Below are 24,844 nucleotides of genomic sequence, written 5' to 3'. Positions count from 1 at the left end.
CCTGATGTCAGGACCAGAATGGAAACAGGACCCACTCGCGAAATGTTTACCACAAGTTTTATTGAAGGAACGAGGAAGGGGTGCGCCCACGATCAGGTGTTCACTCTCGTACTCTGCTTGTGATCCGAACAAGGAAGTGGATCTTCCGTAGCGAGCGATGGCGGTGTTAGGGGCAGAAAACTGGTCGGTAGCCGGGACTGGGAGAGCAAGATGTGGTCGGGGTTGGAAACGAGTCGTTAGTCTGGACGGGAGAGCAGACATGGTCGGAATAAAAACGGGTCGTAGCCCGAGACAAACGGGAGCAAAAACGGGACAGGCGGGAGTCAGGATCGAAAAAGGCTTGCCTTGTATCACGGAGATTCTTAGATGGACTGACAACAGGGGATTGACAGGATAGGGTTTAAATAGTGGGGAAGCCAATCTGTCAACAAGCTACAGCTGGCGCCACACGGGCGGGGCCATTTGGGCGCCATAGCAACCATGACAGCTGAATAATACCAGCTTCTTCTGTTTAATTTTCATTTTATAGGGATTATTATACACATTTATTAGTTGCCACAAGAAGACATTGCTTTATTTGTCTGATCATATTGGAATATACGTTTTGCTTTTTAGTAGGTTCAATTAGATATACTAAACCATATACAACATGTAAAAAATGTTTACCATTCAATCAGACCGGCTCTCTGTTTGTAGCCATTTTTTATATTTGGTCCTCTGTCCCTTTGACCTGGATGCCCCTGTTTTAATGAATCAGATTTCTTACTGTTAAGAGAAAGTGTTGACATGATACGTGCCTTTAAATACAAATAAAATTAGCCTATACTTTGTATGTGTAAATCACTTTGTGCCCTTGTACAAGGCAAATGTTTTAGTGGTTAACTGAGCCTATTTAACCCAACTCTACTAATTAAGACCTGGTAATAACATATGTAGCAACATATTAATAACACAATGAGTTATTTTAGACATTCTCAAGAACTGGCCCTAATGGGTAACAAAAGAAAAGAAGCTCTTAGATTGAAAACTAATTGGTGACACATTAGCTAAAGCATCTTACATGACTGATAAAAAGAAAGTAATCTGTTTATTTATTCAGTTTTTTTAAATGTGCGGTGAGGGTGGTAATGAATGAATGTATCAAGAAGGGACGAATTATAAAAAACAAAAACAAAAAAAAAAACAATGCAATGTACTTTTAGCAAAAACATGGGCCAATTAGAAAAAATTGTCACAGTTGCCATGGCGCCCAATTGCCCCCGCCCGTGTGGCGCCAGCTGCGGTTTGTTGACAGATTGGCTTTCCGTCTATTTAAGCTCAGTGCTCTCACTCTTTATCTGTCAGTCCGTCAACAAACCTCTGCCCCGCAAGACGTGGGTTTTGACTCAGTCCTGTTTCCTGTTAGTATTTCCTGTTCAGTATGGTTCCTTGTTGTTTTGTTGAATTTCAATATCTTGTTTTGATATCAATCCTGTCTGTCCCGTCCTGTCCGGTATCTGCTCGGGCAAGGTATCGATCTCATCGGCCTCTGGCTTCCTATCATTCCACGCCAGACTGCTGCTTAACGTGCACGACTCCCCATTTCCCGTAAAATAAAAGGCCTGTGTGAGAAACATATCGCATTTGGTTCTGATCCTGTTCCGGTTCTTGACAAAAATATAATAAATCACTTTATCATGATATCAATTTATTTGGTCAAAGTAATAAAGGTTGTACGTTTCATTTATTAATGTAAACTCAAATGCAAATTTTACCTGAAAACAAAAAAAAGTGTACAGGTATCAACTGAACATTAAAGGTGTTCTAAATGAATTCATTTCCCCCATTTTCCACTTAAACAATTATGTATAGTGTCAGTCAAAAGGGTGTATAGGTGTTGCCTGGCGCCTGTGAGAGAATGGTCCTTGTCCGTGTACCACTGAAACAACAAGATGAAAACAACCTGTTATTCGTATCCTCCCGAAAAGAACACCGTTCCCCACTTTGCAAGCATTTCCATTCATTCATAAAATCAAACATTGACGAGGTCAATATTACCTCGTTGGAGACACCATTTTCCTGCATGCGCATATTTACCATAGACCTAAACAGCACCTGTTCTTTGGTCAGAGCTTCGCTGAGCTGCGCGGCGTGTTGCAAGTGGACATTGTCTACGGGAAAACACGCGGCCGCTGATGTTATTTGCTTGTCCATTTTCCGTGCCGGCGCACAAGAGTCCATTTGTTCAAATGGGAGCTTCTTGCACCGGCCGGTGTGAAAACAAGATCAGATAAGCTCACCGTCTGCCGTGCCTTGGATGAGCTGCAACTTTACACGCCTGAAGTTCTTTGCTCGGGTTAATACTGAGGAATTCTGTTGAAATAAAGAAATGTTATGACAGCTGTTGACAATATCAGTAGTTTTCTTAACTTTTTAATGTATGCAGTAGACCCCCTGTATACAGCATCCCCGCTTTCCAACATTTTCACTTTACTGTGTGGCATAAGATGGTTTTTAATCCCCTCTTTATAACATTTTACCCTCTATACGACACCAACAATAAAAATATTTTGCATGGCCAAAACGTACAAAATGAAACTTTACCATGCGTAAGTTGCCTGTCTGCTATTGGTCAACGTCATATAAAATGCTGGTTTACTATCAGTGTGTCACACGATAATCATAAAACTTCTATCTATCTACCCTGGTCATATCCCTCGAGAGGGGTGACCGACAGCAAGACAAACACATACACAAAAACAAAGAAAATAAATAATGAAAAAGTAGCAAAAAACACACCCAAAGATTTTTGGACCATGGCCAACCAAAATGCACCCAAACAAGTCGAGCACCTCGGCACCCAAGTTGCTCATGCTTTCGTCCCTCCAGATGAAACGGGACACAAGAAAGCGGCCATGGCACCCGGATCAGGGTGACACAACACACTCTTCTGTTCAACAGCAGGGCCCGACAGCTTTTACTGGTTTACCCCTGCCGCATCATACAGGTGCCCTGCCCATCCCTTACAACACATCTAAACATCCCACTATCCTTTTACAACACCTCTCTACTCATTCCTATCATCAACAAGAGCTCTAGCTTTCACTATATTTAGACTTCTTTCCTGCAGTGCAGTCCCAACACCATTCATTATGAGGCCACATAAAACTTCAGAAATTCTATTTGTTGAAATACCTCCCACAATGCCTTTCTCCTTTGTCATTTGGTTCAGAATCTCGTGTGGTTCGTAAAGACTTTGTGCGTCGGCAATACTGTATTTTTTGTAAAATATTTATTCACTCTGAGTCCAAAGCTTACAGTGATGACAAAGGGAGAAGTACAAACATGATATCCATGGAAACAAAGCTTGCGATGATCAAGTAATAGGAAGGCCCATAAATCACTGCCCTTGCCAAGTTACCGTAACCAAAGGGTGATCAAATGTAGTATAAAAGTAAGAGGGCAACTAAAGTAACGGGAGTTACTCGCATATGAAGGTTTAAAGTTAGTTTCATTTTCTATCTGTATTCGCTGTCTCCTTTTCCTTTACATGTACATTTTTATAATGTTAGTTAATCATATGCATGTATATTACACTTAAGTAGTATTCACTATATACTATTTTGTTAGTTTATTGTTTGTTATTTGGGGTACCGGTGTTTAGCTTTTATCGCGCATTACCTTAGGTTTCTATCACACAAAAATATGGCAATTCCACTTTGCCATCATCTCCTCAAAATGCATTTGTCATATCCCAGGGGGCTACTGTACCACATTTTTACCTGGTAACCTATTTTATTGGTTTTAGGGGTGCCCATGTATCGTTCAGTGTACACAGCATCTGCAAACAAAAAGAACAGTGTTCATTAGGGATTTTTAACCAGAAAAAGTTTGCAAATCACATGGCTTCCTATATTAATAGTTTGGCGCTGGCCTGGGAATACGGTTGTGACCTGCCGGTATCATGTCATCTTAACAAATAAAGTTACAGCCCGCTAAACTTTCTTCATGACCAATTTATGTTTCTACCTCTGGCTTCTTCAGGAATACATAAAGTCGTTATTAATTGCCGGGTATGAAAAACTGGGAAAGCCTAAGACTTCTGATGTACAACTAAAATTAAACAAGATGTTGCACCATTTATTTGGAATATTAGCTAGAGTCACAAGTTTTTTGCAGGAAATGTAGCTCATTTTAATTGTAATTATTTTTATTTTATTTCTTTTTTTTCACTACTTTTAGCCTAATTTCTATAATAAAAATAAATAATCACTTAAAATAAAAAAGTAGTGTCAATCTAGTAGATAGAAGATACTTTTGGTGTTTATTTCAATCAATTTCTTAAAACAAGTAAAACGTCTACACTTCAATCTAATAGATGAGGTTTTTTTTTTCATTATACAATGATATTAGGAAAAAATCTCATACAATTAGGCTTAACATTTATACCTAAAATGAGCAAAATTCTCACTAGTGTAAGGATTTATTATTTGCAGTGTTGCTTGTTAGTGTAGTTTGAAATTGTTGTTTGAGAAAAAAATGATTCTATTGAAATGTTTTGTACAATATAATAATACTGGATATAAATAAGTTTAGAAGAGAGTACAGGTGTTGCATCCAAAATATGGTTCCTGAAATGTAAACAAAAAAGTTTCTCTTCTTTTGTCATTTGTTAACCTTTTTGGATTTATGGAACATTATGACCCAATTTTTGAGCTTTTTAACAAAATGAGCCTTTTTGTGTTGCCGTAATGAAATATAATCCAGTTTTAGGGTTGTTTTGTACAACATGACCCAAATGACATTATTAAAATTTCATAAAGGCATTAAAGTAAAAAAATCACATTAATGAAGAAACATTTATTTCATATGCATAAACAGTTAGTGATCTTGTAAACACTACAAAAACAGTCTTTGCATTATTTATTTGGCTTTAAACCTATAAACCATTGGCAGACTTCAAGCAGGTGCTACATGAATGGAAACTCGGTGCTTTGCCAAGCACAGCGGCAGATATACGCTGGCACCCTGTACTGATATCAATCGGCAGATGTTCAACAGTTCTGCTCAACTGGCAGAATATGTGTAACGGAAACAAATAGTGAAAAAAGTTGCGTGTACTTAAAGTGGGGGTGCGTCATTTGAGGTGTCCCTTAATAAGTAGAAATTATAAAATATGTAATAAGTATGTGTTAACAATCCCCAACTGCGTTCAAAGAGCCCTTATGCTTCATTTTCCATTGCCCCCATCTGGTTTTATCTCACTTTTATCAGAGCTGTTCAGGGCGGAACACATTTTGTCTTTGTTGGTGTAAAATGCTAAGGGTGAAAGGAAGAAAAGGCCTGCTTCTAGTAAAGTTCAAACGCCAAGCCAAACCTAAAAAAAGATGAAAAAAAAGTTTATTTGAGCAAATGGACGTAAATATTGTGACTATGAGAGCAGGTCAGTATGTCAGTACTCAGACCACTTACGGTTAAGCTCACTTTTATTATCAGGTCTTAAAAGGCTGTATTTTTGTGAGATACCGTGCACACCCACCGTAATTTTCCCACTTGACAACTGGAGCGACAGCAATTCCACACTTAAAAACATCAGTTCCTGCACTCAGGGCCATCAGGGTCACATAACCACCGTAGGACTGAAAATCAATTGAGGAAAAGTGTCTCAAAAATCAACTAAAAAAAAGATTACATTCATGTTTCAACTTACCCAGCCCCAAATAGCCATGCGGTTTTGGTTCACATAACGCAAAGTGGCAAAATACCTAAAAGCAAATTGCAATGAGCAAAAAAAATTGGGGTCCGTTCACAGTTGGTGTTATAATTCCTACCTGGCTGCCGTGATCTGATCCTCCACCTCGAATGACCCGAGACGACGATAGATGGAGTGCATGATGGCGTCGCCTTGGTAACCGCTTCCTCTGCCGTCAAATCTTACCACAATGATCCCGTGTTCGCTGGCAAGGACGCTACTCCAGCTCAACTTGTAACGGTAGTCCACTCTTTGACTACAGGGGCCACCGTATCTGGCATGGCAGTGTAACAGTTAAAATTGATTTGGGCTTTTGTTGGTTTTAGTGCGCAACTTACACGTCAATAAGTAGAGGGTACTTTCTGGATGAAACAAAATTGGGGGGTAACATCATCTCATACCATAGATCTGTCGGGAAAATAAACAAGTGAACGTACAGGGAGTGCAGAATTATTAGGCAAATGAGTATTTTGACCACATCATCCTCTTTATGCATGTTGTCTTACTCCAAGCTGTATAGGCTTGAAAGCTTACTACCAATTAAGCATATCAGGTGATGTGCATCTCTGTAATGAGAAGGGGTGTGGTCTAATGACATCAACACCCTATATCAGGTGTGCATAATTATTAGGCAACTTCCTTTCCTTTGGCAAAATGGGTCAGAAGAGGGACTTGACAGGCTCTGAAAAGTCAAAAATAGTGAGATATCTTGCAGAGGGATGCAGCACTCTTAAAATTGCCAAGCTTCTGAAGCGTGATCATCGAACAATCAAGCGTTACATTCAAAATAGTCAACAGGGTCGCAAGAAGCGTGTAGAAAAACCAAGGCGCAAAATAACTGCCCGTGAACTGAGAAAAGTCAAGCGTACAGCTGCCAAGATGCCACTTGCCACCAGTTTTGCCATATTTCAGAGCTGCAACATCACTGGAGTGCCCAAAAGCACAAGGTGTGCAATACTCAGAGACATGGCCAAGGTAAGAAAGGCTGAAAAACGACCACCACTGAACAAGACACACAAGCTGAAACGTCAAGACTTGGCCAAGAAAAATCTCAAGACGGATTTTTCTAAGGTTTTATGGACTGATGAAATGAGAGTGAGTCTTGATGGGCCAGATGGATGGGCCCGTGGCTGGATCGGTAAAGGGCAGAGAGCTCCAGTCCGCCTCAGACGCCAGCAAGGTGGAGGTGGGGTACTGGTATGGGCTGGTATCATCAAAGATGAGCTTGTGGGGCCTTTTCGGGTTGAGGATGGACTCAAGCTCAACTCCCAGTCCTACTGCCAGTTTCTGGAAGACACCTTCTTCAAGCAGTGGTACAGGAAGAAGTCCGCATCCTTCAAGAAAAACATGATTTTCATGCAGGACAACGCTCCATCACATGCATCCAAGTACTCCACAGCGTGGCTGGCAAGAAAGGGTCTAAAAGAAGAAAAACTAATGACATGGCCTCCTTGTTCACCTGATCTGAACCCCATAGAGAACCTGTGGTCCCTCATCAAATGTGAGATTTACAAGGAGGGAAAACAGTACACCTCTCTGAACAGTGTCTGGAAGGCTGTGGTTGCTGCTGCACTCAATGTTGATCGTGAACAGATCAAAGCACTGACAGAATCCATGGATGGCAGGCTTTTGAGTGTCCTTGCAAAGAAAGGTGGCTATATTGGTCACTGATTTGTTTTTGTTTTGTTTTTGAATGTCAGAAATGTATATTTGTGAATGTTGAGCTGTTATATTGGTTTCCCTGATGAAAATAAATAATTGAAATGGGTATACATTTGTTTTTTGTTAAGTTGCCTAATAATTATGCACAGTAATAGTCACCTGCACACACAGATATCCTCCTAAAATAGCTAAAACTAAAAAAGCCCCACTCCAACTTCCAAAATATTCAGCTTTGATATTAATGAGACTTTTGGGTTCATTAAGAACATGGTTGTTGTTCAATAATAAAATTAATCCTCAAAAATACAACTTGCCTAATAATTCTGCACTCCCTGTATATAGCTGCCACTTGCAATTAACATTTAAAAAAAAAAATCTTACCAAATCCTGCAATTTTTATGGTACCGTATTTCACCCTTGGTATTCGGAAATGCTTGATAACTTCTCCAAAATCTTTGTTGTCTTCGAGAGTAGTAAGCACTACAAAAAAATGATACAACGATATGCACAAGAAAAAAATAATTCTTACCCTAGGCAGACAATTTTGCTCATTTTGTTTATATTTTCTTGTTTTAAGTTATTTTGTGACCTGATAAATAAAATGCTCATCCATTTTCTGCACTGCCCATCCTCAGTAAGGGTCGCTTGGGTGCAATAAATAAAATATTCTTAAAATAAACATTTGTTCTATTAAAAAATGTTAACTGATTAGTCCCATTTAAGATTTTTTTCCTACCAAGATTAAAATACAATTCTTAAAATAGGCATGACCAACTTGGGTGCTGAGATGCTTAACTTGTTGGGTGTTTGAGCATTTTGGTTGGCTATGGTCAATTTTTTTTTTTGCTACTTTTTCGTTTTTTCTTTTCTTTGTTTTTGTGTATGTATTTATCTTTCTGTCAGTCACCCCTCTTGAGGAATATTAACAGAGTAGATAGATAAATAGATGGTAAAATAAGCAAAATTATTTACTAAATAAGAATGCTAAATAATACAATTTTCCTGATTTCAAGTATAAATGTGCAATATTTTGTGCCAATAGGATAATATCATATTCTTTTTCCAGTGTACAAGGCAGAAAATCGTCCTCTGTTTGTTTTTCTTACTTTACCATTTTTGATCTTGTTTCTCAAATACAATAACAAAAATCATCCTTAAAATGATTAAAACTATCTTATCTAGTCAATGATAAAACATTTTTCTCATTTTAATAAATGTGTTCGGCCAGTATTAGATTTTAAAAAAATGCTTAAAGGTACAATGTATATGATTTAAAAACAAGTAAAATATTTTTAACTGGAAATATTAGACTTGAAATAAGTAAAATTTGGTGCCAATGGGGACTTTTTTATTTTTTTCAGTGTATAACACAGAAAATTGTGTTCATTTTAAGGATATTTTTTCTTACTTTACAATATTTAATCTTTTTTTCTTGAATTCCATAACAAAATAATCTTTAAAATGAGTAAAACTATTTTATCAAGCCGATGGAAGTATATTTTGTTCAACAAATATTAGGAAAAACATGCTTAAAGGAATAGTTTGTATTACTTATGGCCTTCTTGTGGCAAAAAAGGTCATTAAAAATGTTGATTTATTTAATAAGCATAAGAATTAATGAACCATTATCTTAAAAAGCATTCTTAAACTACTTGAAGACCGAGAAATTAGCACTCAACATGAGCCCCACCTAGAGGGAGCTGACCATTGTCCTCCATCTTGCTACTAAACTTAACCAAAAATATGAATAGGCTGGTAAAAACTAAAATTATTTGTTTTGGTCACTTTAAGTCTCCGTAGATTGTATTTCAGCACTCGTTTCTTGTTGTAATACACCATGCGGGAATATCTGGTGATCAAATAATACACTCTGTCCCTTTAAATGATGAACATGTTTGGTCTTTGAGTTTACATTTTCTTATCTGAATAGAAAAACAATATACAATTTTATAAAATTAAAAGATATACTTAAAATGAGCAAAATTCCCTGCCAATGGTGTATTATTTTATTTTTGCAGTGTACAAACACAAAAATAGATTCAGCCAACTCGCAACGGATGAACTGACAATGAGCTTGTGGCGAATGTGCTCGTGGGTATACGTACATTCACTCCCACCTGAGTGTTGATGACGATTGGCAAAGAGCATGTACTTGGGCAAACCTGGTCCTGATCCGAACAAACACAGAAACGTAGCGTCTTGAATCTACGCTTTTGTTCACAGGCCACAGGTGATCGTACGTGTCAAAGCGCACGCCACTGACCGTGACAGCTCAAGCGGTAGAAGGAGGCGTCCGTGCTGAAGTAAGCTGAATTGTACTGACAGTCTTTCTTGTCAACATAACAGGTGAGGCACTGACGATAACTTTCACGATCCAAGTCCACCCTGAAACGCAGTCAACACAAAACCATTCAGGTGGGAGGCCCAACTCACGTCACGTTAAATGTTTTCCGATTCAACAAAAATACAGGAGACCCACGGGATACGACATCATTCGGTTCTGAGATAGGGATCGCAAAAGTGATTTGATTTACCTTTGGTGTGATGTAAATGTTTTTTAAATGTTTTTGAGATGAATTGTTTGAGGAGTATGTTAGGAGTGACAAGATTGGATAGATTGAGAAATGAAATTGTGAGAGACAGAACTGGAGTAGTAGTGGAACTGAGCAAGCGTGTAGATAAGAGAGTACTCGGTTGGTTTGGACACATGGAGAGGATGGATGAGGAGCAAATGTTGAAGAGAATCTTCAGAGCAGAAGTAAATGGAAGAAGACAAAGAGGAAGGCCGCAATTGACGTGGATGGATGGTGTTATGAGTGCACTGCAGGAAAGAGGTCTAAATATAATGGAAGCTCGAGCTCTTGTTGATGATAGGAATGATTTGTTGTAAAAGGATAGTTGGATGTTTAGACGCATTCTAAGGGTTGGGCAGGGCACCTGTATGATGCGGCAGGGGTAAACCAGTGAAAGCTGTCAGGCCCTGAAGAATGTGTTGTGTCACTCTGACCCGAGTGAAATGGCAACTTTCTTGTGTTCCCGTTTCATCTGGAGGGACGAAAGCATGACTAACTTGTGTGCCGAGGTGCTTCACTTGTTTGGGTGTTTGGGCATTTGGGTGGGCTGTGGTCCAAACATTTTTGTGTGTGTTTTTGCTACTTTTTCCCTTTTTTAATTTTCTTTGTTTTTGAATGTGTTCGTCTTGCTGTTGGTCACCTCTCTTGAGGAATATGACCAGGGTAGATCGATGGATAGTGATGTGACATGAGCCGGTACATTGGGGATAGCAGTTGGATGCAGAGGGCGGAGGAGATGGCCATTTATAATGAAAACTAATTTTAAAACTTCCACTTAAGAAGATTGTTATGCCCTAAAAGATCCCCTAATTTTAACCATAGCCCTAATTGTCGCCTGGTTATGGCCATGCAATTTAGCGAGGGTAGCAATTTGTGCACTTACTTCATATTTCTCGACTTTCGCATAATTAATTTCCTGGATTTTAATGTTTTTGCCTTTGACTTTAGCATCACTGCAAGCATTTGGAGCCGTAGCAAATAAATTCAGGGCAAACTAGAATGGCTGTGCGCCATTAGAGGATCACCCACGTTGGCACATGAGAATGGAAAACCCAAAAAGTAAGACACTGTCCAGATGAAGACTAAAATCCTGAAATGGTCGTACAAACAGCCCAAAGATGTAATCGTCTACATATATAATGTTTATAAATTAACCTCAAGATGAAAAAAATCCAAATAGAAAACACAAGAAGACTGGAGACTGGGCGTTTTAAAGCAGTTGTTCAGTCATCCCCTTGCTCCTTTTTGCTGAAAGAAATTCTGAGTCAGCAAAACCAAAAGTGCTGAGTCATATCAGAATATTCATGATGCCATGACACAAACCAAAAGCAGACCAGCATTTTATCTAGACAAACAGGCACCTTATAAACGTATCTTTACACAGTAACACTGCGAAGTTTGACATGTTGAATAATTTGTTGTTGATGTCATATCATTTGGAAAATGCCATAAAAAGGGTCTAAAAAATCTTATTCCACACGGTAAAGGGAAAACTTCGGGAAGCAGGTTCGCCGTGTCCCACAAGTCTGCCGTCTATCAATTAAAATAAAACTAATTAGAGAATTAAGTAAAGAAATCCTTACCTATAGACATTTCTCTTCACGGGCACACCCTCATGCTCATTACTGACAAAGTATCTGTGAAAGAGAAGGTATCTCAGGTAAAAATATAAATTTATATATTCCACAGTAACCGATTGGGATTGTCACTCACATAGCATCTTTCGTCAGCTTGGTTATGTAAATTACTTCCCAGTTGCCTGAAGTAACCGGTCTTGCCTTGCCCTTAAAAAGATATCTTGAGTCAGGTATCATCTACTCCGGTATCGCACCGCAGACAGCTAGCGGACATAAAAATGTTACTTTCCGTGAAAAAACTAAAACTGGATTTAAAAAGATCTTAGCGAAATGTATTTTCAAAAGCAAAACTATTAAAAAAGATGCTCAAGTACGCTGTCCAATTTTCTTTAGAAAGTAGTAATTTGCACTGTCTAAACGCCCCTGCCCGTCAATGCCACGAGCCGCCTTTACACCGAAGAATAACAGCGACCAGGAGATGAAAGTGCTGTATCTCAGTCAGATCAGAGGAAACCAGTACTATCTGTTTCATGAGGGCGAACAAACCCCAACTAAAGAAAAAAAAAACTGCCCGGAAAAGGATGGGCGCTGCCAGGCTGTACTTGCCCAAGTCATACCACAGGAATTGGAACCCTTATGAAACACTTGGTTAAAGGATCTATGAACCGTGAACTAGTCAAAATGATTGTCCTTATTAGTGAAAAGCACATATGTGTAAAAGCAGATCATATTTAGTTAATTGTGTATTTCTCTGTGTTCTATGTTACAAATAATCCTGATGAACTTGACTTACAGTCCAACTCGTTTTTACTATTTTGTATTTACTATTTTTCTATTTTGAATGTATGAACAATCTTTAAAGCACACACACATAGTTTGATTTTAATGCACACATATATTTCTGCCATTCTTCGTTGTATGCGCGAACTTTGAACCGAAGGACGTATGTGTGACGTCATTGACAATTCCTGCGCATGCGCGAACTTTGAACCGAAAGACGTATGTGTGATGTCATTGATATTTCCTGCGCATGCGCGAACTTTTGAATAAAAACCCGTTGGCTGCGTGGGCATGGTGTGAGACTCGTCCAGGCTACCCACTGCGCAGTGAATAAATTTGTAAACCTACATTTGCCTCTCTTCCTGGTCACGTCAGTTTTTAACATATTAAGAAAATATTATCCTTAACATTTTGGTGCCGAAACCCGGGACAGTACGTGATAAATTGACTAAAAAAAACCCAAAGAGAACGAACCAGCGGCCCATGTGGTCCGGAACAAAGGGAAAGAAAATAAACCGTTTGTTCTTTTCCAAGATCACTTACATTTTTAATGTAATGAATATGTTTGTAGCCATTGGTGTCACTCATCACTTTGTAGAAACTCAGTTTATCGTCAGCAAAAAATAGAGGTAGCGGCCCGTACTGCACAAGAAAAAAAACATTTGTTTTCTCATCAGTCTGCTTAATGAATTGTACAGCCTGGAGTATAACTTACATGGCCAATCCAGCCTGTTTTGCTTATTTGTTCAAATTTCTACAAAGAAGACAAAAAGTTGTATTTAAACAGCACGTAAACGGGTTCAAATCGCATCAACATTACAGCGACCTGCGGGTTTTCTTTCCAGTCGCCTCCTTCCAAGTCATAGAGCTGCACAAGGACGTAGTTCTGATTTCTGGTGAGCCACTGCACCGCGAGGCGCTCGTCCGTGACCCAGGTGACAGAGCTCAAAATGTAATCGCTGAACACAAAGTGACAAGAAATGGAAAACAGGCCAAACTCGACGCGGCTGAAAGATGAAAAATGAAAATTGGAACCTGGTTCTGAGAGCTGCGGGGGGCAGGATCATTTTTGCGGGAGTCTGAGGAGTAAGAGTATTGACCACGTATAGTTTGACTTCAGTCAGTCGAGTGTCCACCTGTAAACAATACAATACATGAAAACAAGAAACACAAATATTCAGTATGTTTCTATTTTATTGCACCTTTGGATATGGAATGGTCACGGTTTCAGAGTATTGGTCTCCCCCGAACCAGGTCAATTTCATTTTTCTGACTTGCGTGACATCAAATTCGCCGTAGGCCAGGTATGCTCCGCTTGTGGACCACCACAAGGCTCCATTTGATGCAAACACTTCCTCTAAAGTTAGACCAAAAATAACATCACTAGCTTACATTCAAGTAGTTATAAAAATAAATGGATTAGAATTAGAATTGTATTTATTGTCATTGATAACAACGCAGTGAACATTGTCTACAACGAGATAAGATAAATAAATTACATGAAACAAATGAAATGAAAAACAATATAAGAAGAGGCAACATTGACCTTGTAGACTAGCCTCAGTTGTAAGTGCATGAGAAAATAGTGCAGTAAAACTTGGGTGAGTTCATAAGCTTCAGAGACCAAATCCAAATGAGTGCTTTAGTGTCAAATTTTATCAAATTTTGGGTGTTAAGGAACTATGCTCAAAAGAACTGAGAAGCATCAAGGGGGGAGATATGTTCTGTAGTCGTTTCTTGTGGAATTTAGATATCGAGTGAATGAGTGAGTTGAGGAGAGTCATGGGGACAAACATAGCGCTTTGGCATTTTGTTAAATCTTTGTTTATTGCACAGCACATTGTTGATACCAATAAATGAATATATAAAACTGTAATTTCTTGTGAAGAATCAACAATAAGTGGAACACAATCATAGAGTGGATCACTCTTGATTGGATATTTCAAACTATTTTAAACCCCATAAAAAATGAAAAAGTCGATGTGCAAAATTATTCAGCCCCTTTACTTTCAGTGCAGCAAACTCTGCCCAGAAGTTCAGTGAGGATCACTGAATAATTCAATGTTGATCTTAATGCCTAACGATGATAAATGGAATCCACCTGTGCGTAATCAAGTCTCTGTATAAATGCACCTGCACTGTGATAGTCTCAGAGGTCTGTTTAAAGCGCAGAGAGCATCACGAAGAACGAGGAACACACCAAGCAGGTCCGAGATACTGTTGTGGAGAAGTTTAAAGCTGCATTTGGATACAAAAAGATTTCCCAAGCTTTAAACATCCTAAGGAGCACTGTGCAAGCAATAATATTAAAATGGAAGGAGTATCAGACCACTGCAAAACTACCAAGATCGGGTTGTCCCCCTAAACTTTCAGCTCATGCAAGGAGAAAACTGATCAGAGATGCAGCCAAGAGGCCCATGATCACACTGGATGAACCACAGCTGAGGTGGGAGAATCAGTCCATAGGACAACAATCAGTGGTATACTGCACAAATCTGGCCTTTATGGAAGAGTGGCCAGAAGGAAGCCATTTTTTAAAGATATCCATAAAAAGTGTTGTTTAAAGTTTGCCACAAGCGACCTGGGAGACACACCAAACATGTGGAAGAAGGTGCTCTGGTCAGATGAGACCAAAATCAAACTTTTTGGGCAACAATGCAAGACGTTATGTTTGGTGTAAAAGCAGCACAGCTCATCACGCTCAACACACCATTCCCACAGTGAAACATGGTGGTGGCAGCATCATGGTTTGGGCCTGATTTTCTTCAACAGGGATAGGGAAGATGGATGACGCCAAATACAGGACCATTCTGGAAGAAAACCTGATGGAGTCTGCAAAACTGGGACAGAGATTTGACTTCCAACAGGACAATGATCAAAAACATAAACCAAAAGCTACGATGGAATGGTTCACCCAAAAACATATCAAGGTGTTAGAATGGCCAAGTCAAAGTCCAGACCTCAATCCAATTGAGAATCTGTGGAAAGAACTGAAAACTGCTGTTCACAAACGCTTTCCATCCAACCTCACTGAGCTCACGCTGTTTTGCGAGGAGGAATGGGCAAAAATATCAGTTTCTCGATGTGCAAAACTGATAGAGACATACCCCTAGCAACTTGCAGCTGTAATCGCAGCAAAAGGTAGCGCTACAAAGTATTAACTCAATGGGGCTGGATAATTTTGCACGCCCACTTTTTTTTTTTTTTAATTTGTTAAAAAGTTTAAAATATCCAATAAAGTGTGTTTCACTTCACGATTGTGTCCCACTTATTGTTGATCCTTCACAAGAAATTATATCTTTATGTTTGAAGTAAAAAAAAAGTCAGAAAGTTCAAAGGGGCCAAATAATTTCGCAAGCCACTGTAAATTAGTTGCTGAGCTTCAAGAAGACACTCTTGCTATCAAACGTTAGACAGACACATGCAAAACACAAGTACTAATGTTCCTCACCTTCATACACCCAGTCAGGCACACCGTTCAGGATCTGGTCCTTTTTCCCATTTTTGGTCAATTGTACAGCTTCGGCATCAACGTCACGTTTCAGAAAGATGTTGTAGTCATGCACGTATGCCTGCACAGTAGCAAGGACACATTGACAAACTTGCGTGGAAACAGTATCCACAAAGTAGGAGTTGGCGGTGGAAACTTACAAATTTCCTTTGTTTTGGCGCCCAGCTGAAGTACTGCACCACGGGTGGTAGATTCACATTTTGATAAAACGTACTACGGTCAAACAAAGTACATTTATGAGAGTGTTTATGACAGGGGCTCAATTTTCCTCATGCAAATTTCCTGGTTGTTAAACACACAAAAATTAAAATTTGATTTTTTTTTTACACATATTGAATTCATTTTAATCCAACTGTTAAGCCTTTTTGAAATCAGGTTGAATTTCATGATGATAATTGCAACATTTAGTCTTTAGAACAATAAAACATTTTTACTCACGAACTGCTCATGTCATAGATGCTGTAAGTAGCTGTGTACGAGTGTCTCCATTGCTGGAAAAATAGAATCGTTAGTTCATTAATGGAATATGACGGCATATTCAGTCTATGTGTAAATATGTATTTGTCCTTGATAAGTAATATTTTGTAAAAATAGAAAATTTACAAGAAAACCATTTCAAAAAATGTAGATGTAACTGATGGCCTTATTTACGAGAAGACTAAAAAGTATGTTATTTAATTATTTTGATAATCAAAAAACTAGCCGTTGCTGTCTACTCTCTAACTTTGCATCCACTTGCTACTCCACTCTACCTTCTCAGGTCACGTCACACTGGTAGTAGTGCTAAGATCTTGGGTCTGCGTCCGAAGCCGACCCGGCCCAAAATTCGGGCTTTAAATTTCAATCAAGAAATCGGGCCGGTCGGACCGTTTTTTTTTTCTCCATTTGTGGGGGATCTACACTCTATACAGTATGGACTTACTTTTACGCGGGTAACTATTTAGATATATGCTTACCAATCAGTTTAACTCAAAATTACTACATCCAAAGAAATGTTTCTCCTCTGTGTTGGGGTAAAATACGTTTAGCTTCCTCCTTCCACCTCCCTCACGCTGGACATCATTTCTGCTTCTTGCCTATAGTTTTTGCGGCACACCACTAACCAAAAATGTTATAAAATGACACTGAACAGTATGTTTGATCACAATATAATTTATAATAACCCCAGTTTTTACAGCACAGACACTTGACAATGACATAATATTTGTAGAAATAATATAATATAATATTTGCAGCACAGTGGTTGAAAATCACTGATCTATGTGACTGGGGGTTTGGAATCAATGAACTAACTACCATAGATCTCTATCCCTCTCTATACAGCAACTCCACATCAGAATGGAATTGTGTCATAACCCGGGGTTTCCCATCATCTACAGTATTTGAAGTCAATTGTGGAAGAAATACTTATTAAATGACCCTCTTGGTGGGGTTTGCTATGTTATAGTCTTACAAATTATTTTACCCTACTTTCTATGTTGTTTGAGATCATCCATCCATTATCTTCACCGCTTATCCCCAGTAGGGTCGCGGGGGTGCTGGAGCCCATAACAGCTATCTCCGGGCAGTGGGCAGTGGACACCCTGAACTGACAGACAACTCACTTGCTCAGTCACACCTAGGGACAATTTGGACCGTCCAATTAACCTGACGTGCATGTTTTTGGAATGTGCCCGGAGGAAACCCACGCAAGCACAGGGAAAACATGCAAACTCCTCACAGGAAGGCTGGTAGCTGGATTTGAACCCATGACCTCAGAACTGTGCTACGCACGCGCCAACCACTTTGCCGCCGTGCCGCCCGCTTGTGATCATCTTAGGTTTATTCTCACCTTTGTGAAATTGCTCTCAAATGCGACTAATTCGTGATCTGCTGATAACAAGTAGTCCGTGGCGCCCACTTGCTCCTAGAATAGGAGACAACTTTAAAAACAGATGTCTCACTCCAATAATATTCAATGATTGTAATACAAATGACTATAATACAAAGGTCGAATTTGTGATGAACGTTGATTCCGTGTTTTTTTCCACATTGTGGAGGTAGACGTTCCCATCGCTTGCTTTGTGTAGATAGGTGTTATCTGCAGTTGAAAAGAAACACAGAGTCAGAGTTCTGTTGTGACAAGATGGCTTTAAAATGTTGTCAATACCTGATATCCAGTACAGATTGTAGGATCTCCAACTCAATGTGTTGTTAAAATAATCCCCTAGCGTGTAAGGCTCTTTCGGACCTTGGGAGTCTGAAAGAAAATTAGACAAACAATGCTTCGTTTTCTTGGCATTACTTGGGGTGCTGCTGTTGCCTCTTCACTGTTCTTCAGGGCCATTATGGAAAAAAGTATTCCTTGTCCTACTACTGTTTTTGGATGTGAAAGAATGACAGATTTCACAATAAATGAACCATACTCAGAAGGATTATTATGTTATGATGATGAAAAAAAACCCTCACAAAAAAAAAAATAGTCAAAAATGTGTGGTTTAACCGAGCTGCCGATTTGTAACCATTTTTACATTGAGAAAAAAACTGTGCATATTATTTGTTAAAAAAACAAACAGTTTTTTAGGAGAGTCCCGATATTTTTCTTTATATTTATCAACCTTATCATAAACTTTTTTAAGTCTGGAGGGGATCACTTATCAAAATTCACTTCGTCTTCCAAAAGGTGTGACTTTTCCACTGCCAATTTTTTTTCAAAGGTTTTTACTTTATTACTCGTTTTATATATATTCTGGATATATATATATATATATATATATATATATATATATATATATATATATATATATATACTGACGCTCCCCTACTTCCGAGCATTCGACTTATGTAAACGGTAGATACAAACATTCTTTTTGGGATGTCGAAAAATATCCGGATATTGCTGTGATTTTGTATTGTGTGCCCCTTTTTTCGAGTACAGGAGAGTACTGTAGTGCTTCTTTCGCCGCTACTGGCGGGTGGCGGTGTGAAAGATAGATAGATAGATAGATAGATACTTTGTTCATCCCCGAAAGGAAATTCACATTTCACATTTCCAGCGTCACCCAGCATCCATTCCGAAGAAGAAATCCGGCTTCTACTTCCTAGTTTGTGTGTAAACATTCTATGCTGTATCTCCAGCGCGCTAAGAACTTTGACATTTTTATTGTTTAATATCTCGTGCATCCATTCAATATGGTTGGTCTCAAGTGTAAAGAAGAGGTGAGACTGTCACGGTCGCCATGGCGACCAGTCTGCCGCGCCCCCGAACTCAAGCTGAAGCAGATCAGCTGATTGCTGGTTTGCTACTTAAGGCTGGGTTGTGGGTTTGGCGGGCGCTGGCTCATTACACATTCCCCGGTCTGCTATGCCTTGTCCTGTTTTAGTTTTTAAAACATTTTCCGTCTGTTATGCCCTGTCCTGTTGAGTTCGTGCCGGAGGAACTCTGTACCGTTCTGTTTTGATTGTAAGAATGTTTTTGTTTGTCTTGTCCCTGACTTTTGGACAACTTTTATTTTGTTAAATAAAACTTATGGATCGTCACGCAATTGAGTTCTCCCTTCCTGCCTCCTGCCTCCTGCCTCCGTTCTGGTCCGATCACTCCTTCCACTCCACTCCGCCTCGTGACAGAATGAGCCAGCCAACATTTGAACTCAGCGAACGATCCCTGCGCGATTTGGGGAGAGCTGGAGGACGCCGTTTGGCAAGCAGAGGTAACCTTCCCTGCCCGTTCGAACCACGGCCCCGCCCGTCGTGGCCATTGCTGTGCCTCGAATGGGGTCCCGGGAAGAATTGACGCCTGCCTGTTCGACTCTCATGCCTGCCTGCCCGACTCCCGTGCCGATTGCCTGCTATTCCGTCTCCCCTGCGTGCCAGTCCGACTCCGACTCCGCTGCCCGTCGGGCCGACTCCGACTCCGCTGCCCGTCGGGCCGACTCCGACTCCGCTGCCCGCCGGGCCGACTCCGACTCCGCTGCCCGCCGGGCCGACTCCGACTCCGCTGCCTGCCAGTCCGACTCCGCTGCCTGCCAGTCCGACTCCGCTGCCTGCCAGTCCGACTCCGCTGCCTGCCAGTCCGACTCCGCTGCCTGCCAGTCCGACTCCGCTGCCTGCCAGTCCGACTCTGCTGCCTGCCAGTCCGACTCTGCTGCCTGCCAGTCCGACTCCGACTCAGCTGCCTGCCAGTCCGACTCAGCTGCCTGCCAGTCCGACTCTGCTGCCTGCCAGTCCGACTCTGCTGCCTGCCAGTCCGACTCTGTTGCTCCTGTTTTGCAGGTTCCGATTCTGACTTGCCTGTTTTGCCGTCTCCGATTCTGACTCGCCTGTTTTGCCGGTTCTGATTCCGTCTGTCCTCTGTGTTTGCCGGTTCTGATTCCGTCTGTCCTCTGTGTTTGCCGGTTCTGATTCCGTCTGTCCTCTGTGTTTGCCGGTTCTGATTCTGTCTGTCCTCTGTGTTTGCCGGTTCTGATTCCGTCTGTCCTGTGTTTGCCGGTTCTGATTCCGTCTGTCCTCTGTGTTTGCCGGTTCTGATTCCGTCTGTCCTCGGTGTTCGCCGGTTCCGATTCCGTCTGTCCTCGTGTTCGCCCGTCCAGTTTGCCTGCCGGACCCCCCCAACCCTGCCAAGCGTCGAACATTTCCGGGGCGTGAGGTAGTATTTTTTTTTCTTCTTTTTTTTGGGGGACCTCAGGAGCTGTCCCTTAAAGGGGGGGCTCTGTCACGGTCGCCATGGCGACCAGTCTGCCGCGCCCCCGAACTCAAGCTGAAGCAGATCAGCTGATTGCTGGTTTGCTACTTAAGGCTGGGTTGTGGGTTTGGCGGGCGCTGGCTCATTACACATTCCCCGGTCTGCTATGCCTTGTCCTGTTTTAGTTTTTAAAACATTTTCCGTCTGTTATGCCCTGTCCTGTTGAGTTCGTGCCGGAGGAACTCTGTACCGTTCTGTTTTGATTGTAAGAATGTTTTTGTTTGTCTTGTCCCTGACTTTTGGACAACTTTTATTTTGTTAAATAAAACTTATGGATCGTCACGCAATTGAGTTCTCCCTTCCTGCCTCCTGCCTCCGTTCTGGTCCGATCACTCCTTCCACTCCACTCCGCCTCGTGACAGAGACGTTTTTCTTTTTAAATGAAAGTGGAATAACAAAGCTTGATGCAGTTGAGAAAATGGTCGGAACACTTTTTTCGGCAACTATTTATTATGGAGGACCTTTTAAAGCTATCTTCCGAAAGTAAGTAAAATTCAACTTTATTAATCTTTATAGAGCATATTATTTTAGGAAATGTTTATTTCTTTAGTACAAAACAATTCAGGTTTCTTTAACATAATATAATATATAAACCTTAAACATACATCTTGTTCGTAAGTAGGGCTGCGTCTGTATATATTCAGATTCAGATTCAGATTCAGATCTACTTTATTGTCATTCTAGTACACGTGTATACAGAACGAAATGTCGATGGATCTGACTCCCACAGTTTCCCTCAGTGTCCTTCAGTGTACAGATATAAATAAAGCTGTATTGTGTTATTTACCATAGTGCCGATAGTGCAAGAAGAGACGCTAACCAGATGTGCAAGATGGGCAGTCAGGTTAACAAGTCAGGTACACAGTACCATTATATTGTAACAATAACACTGTAAGTAATAACACTGTAAGTAACAATAGTGCAGAGATCAAATGTGCAAGGAGTGGCAAGCTATAAAAAAACATATACATTGTTCTTGTATAGATATTCTACCTAATTTCCATGGTAAAATAAGAAAAGACACACTTAAAATAATGACATGCTCTCTATCAAACAAATGGTAGATACTTTTGATTATTGTAAGAGAAAAATACTTAAAATGAAAAAAGACTGGTCTGATTCGACAATGTTGTCTTATTTACATTGTGTATTTCGTACACATGGTCGCTCAGTGAACTTGTTAAAAGTTTAACATGTAAAACAAATGATCTAAAGGCATTAAATTTCAAATTAAAACATGTACATTTTCTCCAATTTTTTTAGCCACCAATTTACAAGCCGCATGGTTGCAAATGTGGTTGGGGTCAGCGATCTACAGTATGATGTGTTACAGGCTCTTTCCTAATAGGAGTGCATTGTCTTGTGATGAAGCAGTAACATTATAAAGTGAACTTTAATGCTTTAATGCTCCGATGCTAGTTAATTTGCCAGCTTAGGATAAAACTAAAGCACATACAATTAAAATAAGTATATTGTGCTCCGGATATTTTTCAAATTTATCAAACATTGATCATCCAACACCATCCATCCATTCATCCATTATCTGCACCGCTTATCCTCAGTAGGGTCGCAGGGGTGCTGGAACCCATCCCAGCTATCATCGGGCAGTGGGCAGGGGACACCCTGAACTGGGTGCCAGCCAGTCGCAGGGCACACAGACAAACAACTCACTCTGTCATTCACACCTAGGGACAATTTGGACCGGCCAATTAACCTGGCATGCATGTTTTTGGAATGTGGGAGGAAACCGGAGTGCCCGGAGGAAACCCACGCAAGCACGGGAAAAACATGCAAACTCCACACAGGAGGTTCGATCTCATGACCTCAGAACTGGGCCGCACAAGCGCTACTATGCTGCCGTGCTACTCTATCTTCCAACTCAAATCAGTTAATTATTTCAAGTGGATATATGGATTCATCTTGGTTTTAAACATATGGGAAAACTTGGCATCTTAAGAGGTCTGAACACAAATTTCCTTTTATCACGCAAAAATTGCTGTTGATCATTTTGGAAAACTGGCAGTCACTTGGGAGACTTGGATTTTTTTCCCCGCTAGTCAGGATTTGATGCAAAAAAAAAAAGGCTTTTCTGTTAGTTCCAAAAATTCAAATTTTTTGTAGGTGTAAAAAGCAGAATTTCCGCAAATTACACTCTGTTAAAACAAAATTTAGATTTAGACCATCTCAAATGATATTACGATATATTGATGCCAGATGAGACAAATTGCTTTTTTGAAAATGACATTTTCATTCAAAAAGAAAAAAGTATATGTTTGATTGTGTCTCAAAAAAGATCCATTTTAAAGCTATGACAAGTTGCTTTTTAAAAGTTGATATTTCCTCATTTCATTAAAGGCACAGTGTGTTAAAACTCACTTCTACTCTATAGCATATGAATAACCTACTCTTCTCGTCGGCTCCAGAGCAGGGGAATGTATAATAATATTCTGAAAAATAGTCTGTGTAATATGGTGTAATAATCTGTGAAGCTCTTGAGACTCTTCGTGATTTAGGGCTATCCAAATAAAAATGACTTGACTTGACTTGACTTATAGTTGTAAAAAAAAAACTTTCACTCAGTTAAAAAAAAAAACAACAAACATTGATTTGAATACCCGGCAAAAATAAATGAACTATCATACCAGTGTTCTTATTTTATATATAAAAAAAGGCATAGGTCGAGAAATTTGTATTTCTTTTACATAGTGGAATCCCTACCAAGATGTTGCTGTTTTTTTTTTGCCTGGGATCTTTCTGCTACACTAAAGCGCTCTATAAATGCAGACCATTTACTAAAGTAGACCCCCAGGAAACAACATTAATCCGTCTTGAGGTGGGGATCGCATAGTGAATTTGCCATATGGAGGGGTATAGAAACCTATGATGTACAGCGAATGCCTTCCGAAACCCTGTTACCACGGATAAAACAATAGAATAAAAGTATTAGGTACTGTCACTGTATCCTGGGGTTCATGTGCATTCTTGTAAATTATGAATATGTAATTGTCACCCTTACAGCCTACAATAGTCCACATTCTGCTCGAAACAGTTATACTATTGCATACGAGTAATTAAGCATTTTAGGAGGAGATCAAGGTTCTGACAGACAAGCTGAAAGAGGGTGTCGCCATATGCAGGCAATACACAAAGAGGTAAGTATTAGTTTCAGGAGCGAGCAGCAGCAAGTCAACTGCAGGAGAGAGAGTGGGAAAGGTGAGATGGCACAACATTCATTTGGACAGGTAACTTAAAATTAGTTTTATCTGGTTATATCAGTATCAGAAATATTTTATTAACACTCCACTTATTGAAACATGAATATTTTGTTTGTTTGTTTGTACATGATTCAATTGTTTGTTTGTTTGTAAATGATTCAAATTGAATCTTTTCTTCCGGCGCCGTCACGAATGGCAGCCACTCCAGCAGCTCCCGTGTTATTTTCGATTGTTCTCGATTGTTCTCAGCTCAGGGATGCTGCTGGAAATGTGAATTTCCCTTCGGGGATGAACAAAGTATCTATCTATCTATCTATCTATCTATCTATAATCTGTGACACTGGCTTTCGTTCACATTAGACAGCAGTGCCACCTAGTGGTCAAATGTTACACACTCGGGCTTTAAAAAAAACCAAGAAAAACTATTTATATTTTGATTGCGTCATAATTAAATCTATTCTAATGCCAAAAAGACAAGTTTGTTAATCTAAAGTTTAACTGTAAGAGGAAAAAGATGACTTAAAAAAAGAAAATTGCGTCATAATTAAAGCGACGCAAACCTTAACATGACGGTCAAGTGCGCATGCGTATGTCATAGCTTCAACAAACAAGACTTTCTAAGTCAGGAATGAACTTACTGCTCATAAAAACTGCCGTGACGGTGACCACAGTGATAAAGGTAACCGCCCCCACCAGAGCCGCCACCAAATGGCCCACGCCGCCCTGTGGACGGGTCACAACCCCACATTATTGCGCAGTTTCCACCAGAAAATTAGAAAAAGCATTTGCACTCACCATAATGCGCGTAACTAAATTGTTCTCTGAGTGATAAATCCACAACGTGAAGCAACCACTCGAACACAACCCAAAATGAGCTCCGTGCGTAAAAATGCAGCAAAATTCCCTCTCGCTGTTACATTCCTGGAGGAAGGTCCTCTCCTTTACCCCTTGGTTACGTGCACTCGCGCGCGTGCACGGGAGAAAATCTTCAGGAGCTCGCCAGACTTTTGAAACCGCATCAAATCACTTGGATCCAAACGCGAATGCGCACGTACAATATTCCACTTTGCTGTTT

At 40.1% G+C, this 24,844-nt stretch overlaps 1 protein-coding gene across 2 annotated transcripts; it reads right to left on the bottom strand.

Moving 5' to 3' along the window:
- Positions 1-1,666: 1,666 nt before the first annotated feature.
- fap (fibroblast activation protein, alpha) lies at positions 1,667-24,830 on the bottom strand. 2 transcript variants are annotated; one of them, XM_088352334.1, is made up of 26 exons: positions 24,565-24,830; positions 24,408-24,492; positions 17,984-18,073; positions 17,820-17,914; positions 17,666-17,740; positions 16,273-16,325; positions 15,975-16,047; positions 15,775-15,895; positions 13,526-13,680; positions 13,359-13,459; positions 13,150-13,282; positions 13,039-13,077; positions 12,867-12,965; positions 11,680-11,750; positions 11,550-11,603; positions 9,657-9,778; positions 9,499-9,561; positions 7,775-7,873; positions 6,070-6,139; positions 5,811-6,005; positions 5,690-5,744; positions 5,519-5,618; positions 3,762-3,820; positions 2,280-2,352; positions 2,038-2,150; positions 1,667-1,918 (listed from the first exon to the last, which is right to left on the bottom strand). In XM_088352334.1, exons 1-26 carry the CDS (start codon positions 24,565-24,567, stop codon positions 1,814-1,816), a joined length of 2,301 nt encoding a protein of 766 aa, XP_088208460.1. In that variant the 5' UTR covers positions 24,568-24,830; the 3' UTR covers positions 1,667-1,813. The 2 variants fall into 2 exon arrangements, with proteins under 2 accessions (XP_088208460.1, XP_088208461.1); XM_088352335.1 differs by having other exon boundaries at positions 2,077-2,150.
- Between the last annotated feature and the right edge of the window lie 14 nt (positions 24,831-24,844).

Source organism: Urocampus carinirostris, chromosome 14, assembly GCF_059441175.1.
Source record: "Urocampus carinirostris isolate Australia breed hairy pipefish chromosome 14, RoL_Ucar_1.0, whole genome shotgun sequence".
Taxonomy (NCBI): Eukaryota; Metazoa; Chordata; class Actinopteri; order Syngnathiformes; family Syngnathidae; genus Urocampus; species Urocampus carinirostris.
The sequence above is the reverse complement of the archived record's forward strand: the minus strand, read 5'-3'. Positions and strand labels throughout refer to the sequence as shown.